This window comes from Symphodus melops (genome assembly GCF_947650265.1).
Source record: "Symphodus melops genome assembly, chromosome: 7".
Lineage (NCBI taxonomy): Eukaryota > Metazoa > Chordata > Actinopteri > Labriformes > Labridae > Symphodus > Symphodus melops.
In genome coordinates, this window is record NC_136697.1 from 16,225,620 (window position 1) to 16,237,286 (window position 11,667).

General features: G+C 40.9%; 2 protein-coding genes across 4 annotated transcripts; one reads left to right on the top strand and one right to left on the bottom strand.

Moving 5' to 3' along the window:
- The first annotated feature begins 2,874 nt into the window (after positions 1-2,874).
- Positions 2,875-8,306, top strand: parla (presenilin associated, rhomboid-like a). Of its 3 annotated transcripts, none has more exons than XM_079349217.1 (10): positions 2,875-3,021; positions 4,359-4,542; positions 4,665-4,769; positions 4,848-4,980; positions 5,097-5,192; positions 5,339-5,488; positions 5,880-5,950; positions 6,058-6,192; positions 6,287-6,349; positions 6,454-6,551. In XM_079349217.1, exons 1-9 carry the CDS (start codon positions 2,942-2,944, stop codon positions 6,314-6,316), a joined length of 984 nt encoding a protein of 327 aa, XP_079205343.1. In that variant the 5' UTR covers positions 2,875-2,941; the 3' UTR covers positions 6,317-6,349; positions 6,454-6,551. The 3 variants fall into 3 exon arrangements, with proteins under 3 accessions (XP_079205343.1, XP_079205344.1, XP_079205342.1); XM_079349218.1 differs by having other exon boundaries at positions 6,058-6,159; XM_079349216.1 differs by lacking the exon at positions 6,287-6,349 and adding an exon at positions 7,021-8,306 and having other exon boundaries at positions 2,876-3,021; positions 6,058-6,159.
- Positions 8,307-8,455: 149 nt separating this feature from the next.
- Positions 8,456-11,652, bottom strand: extl2 (exostosin-like glycosyltransferase 2). The gene is made up of 6 exons (XM_079349219.1): positions 11,503-11,652; positions 10,628-11,079; positions 10,433-10,503; positions 10,203-10,318; positions 9,620-10,082; positions 8,456-9,255 (listed from the first exon to the last, which is right to left on the bottom strand). Exons 1-5 carry the CDS (start codon positions 11,505-11,507, stop codon positions 9,677-9,679), a joined length of 1,050 nt encoding a protein of 349 aa, XP_079205345.1. The 5' UTR covers positions 11,508-11,652; the 3' UTR covers positions 8,456-9,255; positions 9,620-9,676.
- Positions 11,653-11,667: the final 15 nt, after the last annotated feature.

Consider the following 11,667-nt stretch of genomic DNA (forward strand, 5'->3'; position numbering starts at 1 on the left):
AGTGCCAGTTTTGTCAATAATATCTTTCATATTTTAAACACTTGTCTGCAAATTTTGTAAATATTTTCCACCTCTATTCCACAGTGGCTATAGCTCAGTCCTCACACACTGAATGCACACAACACTGTACCAGATTGCTTTGCAAAGTCAGATGATATTTTTTCTGAGAAACATCCATTATTAATGAATGCATTGTGAATCAATAGTTGCGTCCTCAGAATTTGACTTCTTATTGTGCCTGTTAATTATCCTGCTGTAGAATAAGGACATACATTGTGTTCAGAATACACAGACACTGAGCTGTGAAATCAGAATGAGCTTGCTGTTTGGGGTGAATGGATTTGCACTAAAAGGTCTTGAGGAAGTTGCAGGTATTGTGTAATGAAATGAGGGTGAACTGCCAGCTCAGATATACAGATATACAGATATACACACAAAGGCACAGATCACTCTAGTATTTATTCAAATACACCTTTTATCCTGTAATATCTAAAAGACAATAACAAAACAAATCCTCACATAACAGCCATAATTTATGGAATTATCTCAATCAATTGTGAGAAGCTGCTACTTTGGGTTATTTGGGCTAAGACAAACATCAGAGCTTTCCCCAAAAGTGGAGGTATTTGAAATCCTTTTTTTCACCAAAATACTGCTCACACACTGACAACCAAGTCTCAAAATCCATTCAGGAAAAAAAGTGGAAAACAAGTTACTGTGTTGTATAATCACACTGGTCCATTGATCAGTGTCTTGGAAAGCTCACAGTCAGCATTCTGATGGGACGCTATGATAACAGCTAGCATTTCATGTGATGGTATAAAAAGACAGTGCTGCTGGTATAAAATGTTTCTAGCCTTTGGCCTGAAATAGAAACCTCAAGGCCGAATGACATCCGGCATCAAGCGTCTGCTCATTGATCCAAAACAGCACAAAAAGTGAGGGATGCAGGGTTGCTTTTATATTCACTCTTTCCACAAAGTTGCAGTTACATTGATAATACCACGTGTTATGAAGAGTTCTGGTTTCAAACAGTGCACTTCCTGTCATGTGACCGAGGCTGCACTGCCCTGCTGCCGACACATGCGAATTCAGGCTGGCGTCGGTTCACAGCAAATCGATGAGAGGACCTGAAAGAGGACACCTCAGCTGCATTGATCAGAAAGGAGCCTACAGAGTCAGAGAGATGTGTGTTAGTGTGTGTGAGGGTAGTGTATTTCCAGAGCTCAGCTGCAGCAATATAGTGGCTTTTTTTTTTTTTTTTTTTTTTACCAAATTCTAACAGCTTCTCCCTTCTTGTGTGGCCTCTTAAAATATTTACGTTTCTCACCCTCCTTCGTCCACACTCCTCCCTCTTCCTCTCCCTGTTTGGCCTCTCCACCTTAATCCATCCTGTGCTCGCTCTTATCACCGTCACCTCTCCCTACCCCCCTCTGCTCTCTACATCCCTCCTTTTTCTCCTCTCCCACATCTTCTCGTCCTCCCCTGTCCCAGACCTGCACCCATAGGATATCATCTGACTTGGCAGTGTGTCCTTGGGTCCCTACAGTGGCAAAGGCATATTGCTCTCCTTTCTTTGTGCACTGAAACCTCAGCACCCTCGCTTTTTATATAATTTTCTTGCTGAAGTGTTTGGTTGTGTTATAATGTCCCATGGGATGCCTTTTCTGCTTTAGTTAAGATTAATTACCCCATCACTCCTAAACTGCTTTTATTCTTTTCTATAGCCGTATTACAGCGTTTTTCAGTGTAATATTGTCCTTCACTAAAGTATCACAGTAAGTCCAGTATAGATATTTTATTGGAGGTGAGCCCTAGTTCCTCTGCAGCACTGCAGTGCAGCCTCCTCACTGTAAATTCTACCTTCCTCACCTATTTCTGGAGTCACTGGCAAGGATGGGAGAAGTTTGTGGAACTTGACCAGATGCCAATAGCAACACCAAAGGCCATCAATACTGGTTAGCTACTGTCCAAGGCTTCTTAAAAAATGTGAAAATATGTTTTCACTAATAATCTTACAGTGCTTTTTCTTCCTCTGTTTTATTTTTAGCTTCTTGTTTCATCTTTATTATTCATTTTGGAAGTCAACCTGCTGTGACTGAGCGAATACTTTGATGCTTAATCAAGTGAAAATAACAGCAGTGGAAAATTAGTTGTAAATTAAAAAATGTACAGCTGTGCGTTCCCTTTTCAGTCAAAATGTCAAAAAAGAGCATGATAGAATATTCCTTAGTTATTGATATGAAACATTGATTGGACAGTAAATCCAATAAAAAATGTTTTATAACTCCATTATACGACAGCATACAGACTTCGTCACTTTTCGCCTTAGTCACTATGCTGACTGGACATCCTGCAGCTGACAAATATGTCGTTTGATAAGCCACTAGAGGGAAGTAAAGTGCTACCAATAAAAAAGGGGGGGAAAAATACAATTTCTGTGCTGCATTCAAGTTCCTACAAACCTAAACGCATCATTTTCAGACTCAACCTCATTGATTTTACTGTTAAAGAAAAGTAGCCTCTCTGTGTAGCCTACTTAAAGCCACTACATATAAACAAGCTTCACAGACACGTTTGTGTAAGCTTTGAGACTTAATAAAGTTGTTGAAATTTAATGAGTTAATGTGACATTTAAAAGGGGGGAAAAATAAAAATATGTTTTCACAAATAACCTGCTTTATCAAATGGATGGTTACTAAAGTTGGAGCAAGCTGGAGTTGCAATTTACAATTCTGTATCAGTAAACACCAAATAAACGTGTAAAAAGTATGAATAAATGTGCATCTTTTTCAAATTACTCCTTGACTTCCTCCGAACTAAAGCGAGTACTTACAACAGCAATGTCGAGGAGCTCAGGAGACGGAGCTTAGAAACCAGACCCTAAACGCAGCTTTAGTCTAGCAGTGGGCGGAGCTTCAGGCGGGAGGTCATCACAAACATGGCGTGGAGAGGATGTGTCATGAAATGGGCCAAAACAGAGTTCATCAAATCCACCAACACTACTTCGCGTTCCTCCAGGTGGGCAAATACGAAGGATGTCAATGCGAAGTGTTTCTAAACAAGAATAACAGCGACAGGTTGTGTGTGTGTGTGTGTGTGTGTGTTTCCTCTCGACCAGCAGTGTGTGGTTACCTAACTGTCATTGTGCACAGACCCCTGTGTTTACGAACAGTTTACAGATGAAATCAGCATGATATTGTGGTTCGTGTTTTGTGTGTTTTATTGATTTTAATTAGCGAAGCTGTTCAGCATTACGTTGCTTGGCGTCACGCCCCGCCCATTATGTTGTTCACATTATTAAATCAAAAGGCTGATAAATAAATGAAGTTATGCGTTAACAAGCAGCCTAAGAAGAATCATTTAGTACTTGACCTGTGTATTTATCCAGCTAACATAGCATCAAATAAGTGACACAGCGGGTGCTTAGGTTAAACTAAACTACTGGGAAAAAAAAGTGTTGTAATAATTGCATTTTTGAACAATGCCACACGCATTTTAACATTTAAGAGACACATTATAGCCAGCTATTTTGATAACAAGTTGTCCAATCAGTTTTTGGTTTGTTTGTTTGTTGCAAACACGCTTTATATTGACCGGTATTTTTTTTATTTTATTTATTTATGTGTTAGGGACAGTGCATATTCATGAACAGCTGTAACAATTACAGATGTAAGAGATGCCAGTTTACAGCAGAAGTGCTAGTTTCCATATGTTGTCACTAGGCAGGCTACAGAGACAGACACATTACAAATAAAGGCACAAGTAACACAAGTCAATAATACAGGGGGAAATGTTAAGGGTAGTCACATACTTGGAGTTCTTTTATCCACTGTTTGAGGTGTGTTTTAAAGGTTGCATATATTTGTGCGTCTCTTATTGTGAGTGGTAGAGTATTCCAATATTTAGTTCCTTTAAATGACAGAACAGATTGTCTGAAGGTCCTGCGTCTGTGTGGGACCTCACAGTCTCCTCGGGCTGTGGCCCTGGTGCCAATCCCACCGGCGGACTTCAGCTTTATAAAGTCATTCATAGGTGGAGGAGCAAGTCCATGCGAGGTTTAATATATATAACGTGCATTTGTTGTGTGAGCTAAATGTGATGGATGACAAAATCTGCAACCTGTAATCATCACTATGGGCTTTGTGAAATTATGACCACTATATCTCAGTATTTCAGACACTCCATAAACTAATCAATACAGCGATAATGCAAACATATGTACAACCTCAAATTAATAATCATTCACTTAAATCAAAAAGTCAAGAAAATTAAGTTTTGATTTTGCAGTTGTTATAATTTGATTTTCTCTACAGGTGTGTTCTGTTCATCTATGAATTGTTTTTTTTTTTTTGCAGACTAAGCCCCCACAACCAACAGAGGTGCGGTTTCCGTAGGGAGGCAAAACGATCGGAAACGAAAGAAGGAAATGTCACCCAAGAAACAAAAGCTTCTCCCTCTGAGGCTGGCACACCAGGTCCTCCGCCGCCTCCCAGAGTCCCTAGGGCGACTCTCTTCAAACCTCTGATGTTCACAGTTGGGGTAGGTTCTGTAATGTTTCAAAAAAAAAAAAAAAAGTGATCAAAAACATTTCCTTACCACAGGGGTTTGGCACAGTAGGGTGTTGTTGGCTGTTTGTTGGCTGCTGTCTGACTCCATGTTAGTTTACAGGCTGCTCCTTTGGTGCGGCGGCCATTCTGCAGTATGAGACCCTGAAGTCAAAAGTTCAGTCTGCAAAAGAGGAAGAGGAGTCAGGAAAATTTTTAGAGGTGAGGTTTTTTTTTTTATAAAATACCTGCAGGATCACTCCTCTATAGCTTTCAGCTATAACTGTCATATCTTACCAGGGCTCCCAGGACATGGCTTACTGGCACGACTGGTGGAACCAACTGTCTGGATTCCAGCGGCAGCTCATCCTCCTGATGTCCTTGGCGGATGATTTCTGGGGCAGCCTCACAGAGGGACAGAGAACAGTCACTGGTAACATCTTGTGCTTTTACACAAACTTCATTTTGTCCTTGAAATTCTTCAAGTTTAATTCCAGGAGTCCCCACATTTCATCATATGGAGCTCTCTAAATATATACTTTCTTCCAGGTATCATTGCAGTAAATGCTGTAGTCTTGTGTTGCTGGCGGATACCGTTGATGCAAAGAAGCATGATTAAGTACTTCACCTCCAACCCAGCCTCCAGTGAGTAGGAACGCTTTTTATTTATATAGGCAATACAAAATGCTTACCCAAGTACGATAAGGGCCACTTTTGTTTTTTCCTTATGCTCTCCAGCTTCTTCTCAGCATGTGTGTCATTTTCATTTTGGTTTCTCTCTCCTTGGATAGAAACAAAGTGCCTTCCCATGATCCTGTCCTCCTTCAGTCACTACTCCATCATCCACATGGTTGCCAACATGTACGTCTTGTGGACGTTCTCCTCAGGAATCGTATCTCTCTTAGGGAAGGAGCAGTTCCTTGCAGTCTACATGTCTGCCGGTGAGTCAGATAAACAATGGGACTGTGGTCTGATCACCTGTGAAGGGGAAACAGTCACAGCATGTGAACGGCATTAAAACCCACCAAAGGGAATTGCTCAGTCAGAATATATTGAGCCTTTGTTTTTGTTTTTTTCTTTTTTTTATGTTACATAGGAAATAAACTGTATTGAACAATGAAGACTGGGATGAAATGAATATTCATTTAAATCAAAGCTAACTGTAAAGGTTAAGCATACTTCAACAAAATGTGTGTTTTAAATCTGGAACCAGCTTGTAAGGTATATGTTTGTGTAATTATGACTATTTAAGGACTGGATGTATATAAAAAAAAAAGATTCACTTAGTTGTGTGGTTGAATGAAGCGTGAGATCTAAATAGTGTCTTTCCAGGTGTGATTTCTACTATGGTCAGCTACACGTGTAAAACAGCCACGGGACGTCTCTATCCATCATTAGGAGCGGTAAGATGTTCGCTTAAGTCGTAATACGCCTTAAAACAAAGAGAGCATGATGAAGCTTACCTTTGATCTCTCTCTCTCTCTCTCTCTCTCTCTTGTGTGATCCACAGTCAGGCGCTGTGATGGCAGTACTGGCTGCAGTCTGTGCAAAAGTGCCAGAGGCCAAACTGGGCATTATCTTTCTCCCCATGGTCACTGTCACCGCAGGAAGTGTAAGTAATGCACAGAATGTGTGTGTACATGAGGTTAGTGTATGCATGGGGCTGTCTTGTATTTAATGTATTGGTAATTCACACATTCAATAATGTGTTGACGTTCATGTTGTTTCCTTTGCTGCAGGCAAGAGATGTAAATCTGTGCATGAACTAAACGGACAAAGTGTATATGAGTGAATGTAAGAATGTAAGTATGCATGTCTGGATGCATGGTAGAGAGACAGGCGGGAGTTCAATTGAGTGCAGGACAGTAAGTGTAACTTCAGGCTCCTGTCATTAAACTGTCTCAAGGCTCTGAAGGCGCTCGTTGCCATAGACGCAGCAGGACTCCTACTGGGATGGCGGATGTTAGATCACGCAGCTCACCTCGGAGGAGCTCTCTTTGGCATGTAAGTAGCTGATTTTTTTCTTCGTTGGGAATTAAGCGCATCTATATGTTTCATGAAACTCAAGGTTTGAATAACTCGGATAATGGACATAGCCAACATCCACAAATGTTCACAGTTTGGGGGGGGACTTCTCTCAAATGCGGTGAAACGTTTGTGTGGTCATTTTGAATTCAAAGTTCTGCAGTGAAAGAGTCAAAATGACGGCCGTGTCATACCATACCATTTATTTTCTTTTTCACCTTCACATCGTGTGAGAATCACATAACCTGCATCAGCTAATACGGTAAAGTTGAACGCTGTAATAGCTTTACTTTAGTGTGTAAATAATCTGAACACGTCATCCAATCACAGTGTCTTAAAGGATCTTTTAAATAACACAAACTGTGACAGTGAGTTCTGGGGCTGTGGGTGTATCTCAGAACCTACGGTGGGTGCGTGTTATCCATCTCATCATCATCTTGTCTTACAGATGGTACGTGGCATACGGCCACAAACTGATCTGGAGGAAAAGGGAGCCTCTTGTGAAGCTGTGGCATGACATGCGTTCTCTTGGTGGATCCAGCAGAGGCGGACCTGGAGTCGGCGGTGCTGGACCAGGACCCCGATGAGACTGCATTGTCTCTCTGACCCTTTAAAGGAACCGGGGTTTGAACTTACCTCAGGATATGCAAGGACATTTTTTTCCCCCACCACATAGGATTAATAATAAATATAGTTTTTGCATTGAAGATGGTTAATGAGCAAAAGCTAATTTGATGGAATGCAGCGACCTGACACTTCCAGCAGTGCAGACCTCACACCGTGTGTTGCAATCCAGATGTTTACTATGTAGACTGATACTGTGACATCACCTGCCCTGCAAGGACCTCCATATCGAAGAACGAAAATATCATCACTCTCCTACCTCTTAACTATCCTTACACATGCACACAACTTTAAGCCTTCATTTTGGCTTTTCTGGTTTGTTAGTAAAATTGTAAAAGCTTTTAAAAGAGAAGAAAGTCGTGTGCTGATTCAAGTCATTGATTAAATGACTACCGTAAATTCCGTACTATTGAGCGCACCTGGATATTAGCCGCACCGGCTAAAAATAAGTAAATAAATGTATTTGTACATATATAAGCCGCACTTGATTATAAGCCGCAGGTGTCCACGCTATAACAAGAGCTATTTACACAGACGTAGGCTACCGGTAACATCCGCAAATACTGTAGCGTCCGTACGGACGTTAAAGGACGACGAGAGCGTTCAAATAATAACTTTTAATAACCCGATCACTGTCGGCCGTGACCACGCCGTTTACAGCAGAGAGCAACACATAACTTGCCGTAACAATCCAACTCTCTCCTCCAGCGTTCTCTCATACAGCCACTCAACACGTTCTCGCTGGTGCATTCACTGACTCTCCACATAATCGGAATTATGAACACATTATCAACTACTGACTTTACAACATGAACCGTTACAATACGAAGCCTAGCCGACGGTGTCTGTAACACGGCTGATGAAAAAGATGACCGTAATATATTTCACAAGAAAAAGTCCATCCATTCACTGCCTCAGAATGACTTCATTACTCACTTCCTCGGTCTCTGTTGTCGCTGTCAGTGTCATCTTAACGTGCAGCAGCTCTGTTAGCTTCTTTGACAGCCAGGTCGATCGCCTTTAACTTGAAAGCTGCATCATATGTATTTCTCCGTGTGTTTTCCATCATGAGGGTGCGTGCATGAAGCGCAAAATGACTGATATTAAGATCCGACGTGACGAAGTCAAAAGTTTTTTTTTTGCAGAAGCTCATTGTCCCCCATAAAAAATCCATAAATAAGCCGCACCGGAGTAGAAGCCGCAGTGCTCGAAGTGTGAGAAAAAAGTAGCGGCTTATAGTCCGGAATTTACGGTATGTTTCTATCAAAGCTGGGGTTACATCAGTGTATTTCTAATCAAATTTCAAAGCATTTTGAAGTGATGGACTCATCTTGAATAAAGGCTGACATAATATGTAATATAGAGACATAATAACTAAAAGAAAACCCTCCCACCTGGATATTGTATAATCTCTTGTTGAATCATTCACTACATCTCAGGATACTGATTAATTTTTTTCGTATCTGTTCTTTATTTGAAAAACATCACAATATTGTAATCATTCACATATTCCGTTCAGAGACAAATTATTCAACTGAATGACCTGATACAGTGCAAATCCCACATTTTTTGGTAAAAGGATTGACTGTCTATGCATGTATAGTACTGCATTTTAGATAAATCACAGGATGTAAAGGATAATATGATCAACAGCACGTTGGTGAGGATTCTTTTTGGCATTTCCGTTCCAAAATCTTCCAACATTTTAAATTGAAAGGACCTTCACAAAACTTACAACAAATGTAACTCATTCTGCAAACCAGTAACAAATGTAGTAAAAAAAAAAAAAAAGATCGACTGCATTCTTAGTGTTTTAAATCTGAGTTAAAAACAAGGCAAATACTTCGGAGAGACGGATTCCTGTTAGGTATAAAATGACTGCACTTCAATCCACTGAGAGTGTTGTAAACAATGCAGGTTGATGTCACTTTGGTAACAATATACAGATTACCTTTTTAAATATGGATGCTTCCTCACACTGAGCCATGCAGAAAGACTTAAGACTAGCCCTGCTGTTGTCCAATGAGAACAGCTTATGATCGATGATGCCGCAGTAAAACTGGAAAGAAAAGGAAAGAAAAATCAGGAGCAGGCAAACACATAGCAAACAAGCAAAACTCCTCAAAAAAAAGTGTAGACGCTGAAGAAATGTCCAAAAAAAACGATGTATCCAAGGTGGACTTTTTAACTTCAATAACTTGTCTTTGTCTTCCTTAGATGGGTGTTTTATTGTAAGAATATATTTTTATTTACTCATTTTATCATAGAAATGAAAACTTTGCATGCACAGCAATCTTAAATGACTCATCTGGAATCATTGCATTAAATTAAAAAAAAAAAAAGACTGACAGATGCATTTATACCAGGTGAAGTTATAAAGTGTGAAGTCGAGCCAGGTGAAATGTTGATCATCGCAGACTTACCAGACTGCAAACTGAGTCACTCTTCTTTCAGTTCAAAACAGTCAGCAGTGTGGCAGCTCAGCTTCTACTCTTGTGGTTGGCATAGGTTGGGAAACCGAACTGAGACACCATCAGGTTGGAGAAGCAGAGAGGCATGGAGCCGTAGATCTTCGTCAGTCTGTTCAGACAGTAGGATCTCTGAAGGAGATGTTCTGGCCGGTGCCACATACCCTGGTACCCGCTGCTGGCCTCCTTCTCAAGGTTGCGGAGGTCCACAGGTTTGACAAAGACCCCGGAGGGTTTGTTGAAGCTGCCTTTTGATTCGGAGTGCCTCCTCAAATTCAGCGCTACGACAAAGTTCATGACAATGTCGTCGCAATTTTGCGTTTCGTCCACCAGCGCGTGTACTGCTTGAGGTTGGTCCTGGAAGAGCTGCAGGTAGCGGCGGTGGAAGAAGGCGGCACCAATTAACACCATGGAGTATCTGAGGAGGCAAAGCCACTCAAAGGAATGTAAAAACCGTTTTGCTTAAAAGTGTGATTACATGTAACAAGCTGCAGATAAGATATGTGGGACTTTAAAACAAAAAAGAAACACAGCTCACTTGTCACCACCAGATGTTTCGGGGTCTTGCAGTTCAAAGCTGCCATAACTGTATACTCCTCCTGGTGTTGAGACATGTTTTCGTGGGACAAACCCAACAATCTGGTCCTGAAATTGCTGTGGAGCCAATAATAATAATAATAATAATAATACTTTATTTACCAAACTAGTGGCTATTATTATTTAAGTTGCATCTTCCCTAATAAATAAAATCAATTAAATTCAAATTACCTTCCAGACTGAGAAAGCAAAACTGATGTCGGGAACACTGACCAGGGTGTCATCATCCAGCATCAGAACAGCTGAGATTCAGAAGAAAATATCAAACTAATGTCCAATGAAAACATGTCCAAACGCTTAGGTGTACATGTATTGTAGTGGCTCCAACATAGAGCATATTAAAAGTTTATAAAAATGTATACTGACCATCAGTATCAATCTCTGGGAACGGCTGTAGTCTGTTGCGCATCTTATTGCTCATTTGCTCCTTAAAGACCACACGGACTGGATGAGGCCCAAAGGAGTTCCACAGCTCCTGTGGTGTCTGCTTCCCGATGTTGTTCCAGACGATGATGATCTGTTGAAGATGAGGCACTGCCTGGTAATGGTTGAGGAGTTTGAGCAAAACGTCTGTGCGGTTGTACGTTTGAATGATGATGGTAAATCTCTGCTCCTCCTCTGTGCTGACACCATGGTGCAGCTGTGGAGGTAGTTTGTCTTTCTGAGTTGTTGCCCGGCGTAGTACTCCAAGGACACCCATGGCTGTTTGGTCCTCAGGAGAAGGCAGGAGGGCTGTCAGGGATGCACCAAGCAGGAGAAGTAGCAGGAGAGGACAAAAGAAATAGGTGCGTCGAGGACACATGCAGCAACGAGGGAAACTGCATAGAAAGGGGTACACAGTTAAACAGCACATCTCACTACAATGAAGGCTGTTTTGTTTCCACCACCAGACAAGACGTGCCAGAACACCAGCATACGACCAGGCTAAACTTGGACAGGATTTCTAAAATGTTAAGAGCTTGGATTTAACTTAGCTGCAACACTTTACAAAAGTTGATAATTGCAGGATGCACATACACGTTTTTATATGGATGAACATCTTTCTAATGTGGTGTAACATTTGAAACCTTTCAACAAAAACAATGAATGTTTTTTTGTTTTTGTTTGTTTTGTTTTTCTCATTGAGAAAAAAATCGTGATCTACTGCCTCAAATATGATCATTCATCAACTTCATCACTTCGAGCCACTTCTATGCATTTGGCATGGTTTACGAGATTTCTTGTGATAACTTCAAACGTACCTCATTTTCGCCTCTACAAACCTTTTCCTTCAATGTGGTCGCCATATTGGTTAAGTGTGTACACAAAGAGCATAAAAGAATGAGATGTAACGGGTTAACGTTAGCTAAAGTAGCAAGTAGCAAGTTCGCGTGATGGTAACAACTCAAAAACAAAAGTGAACGGTG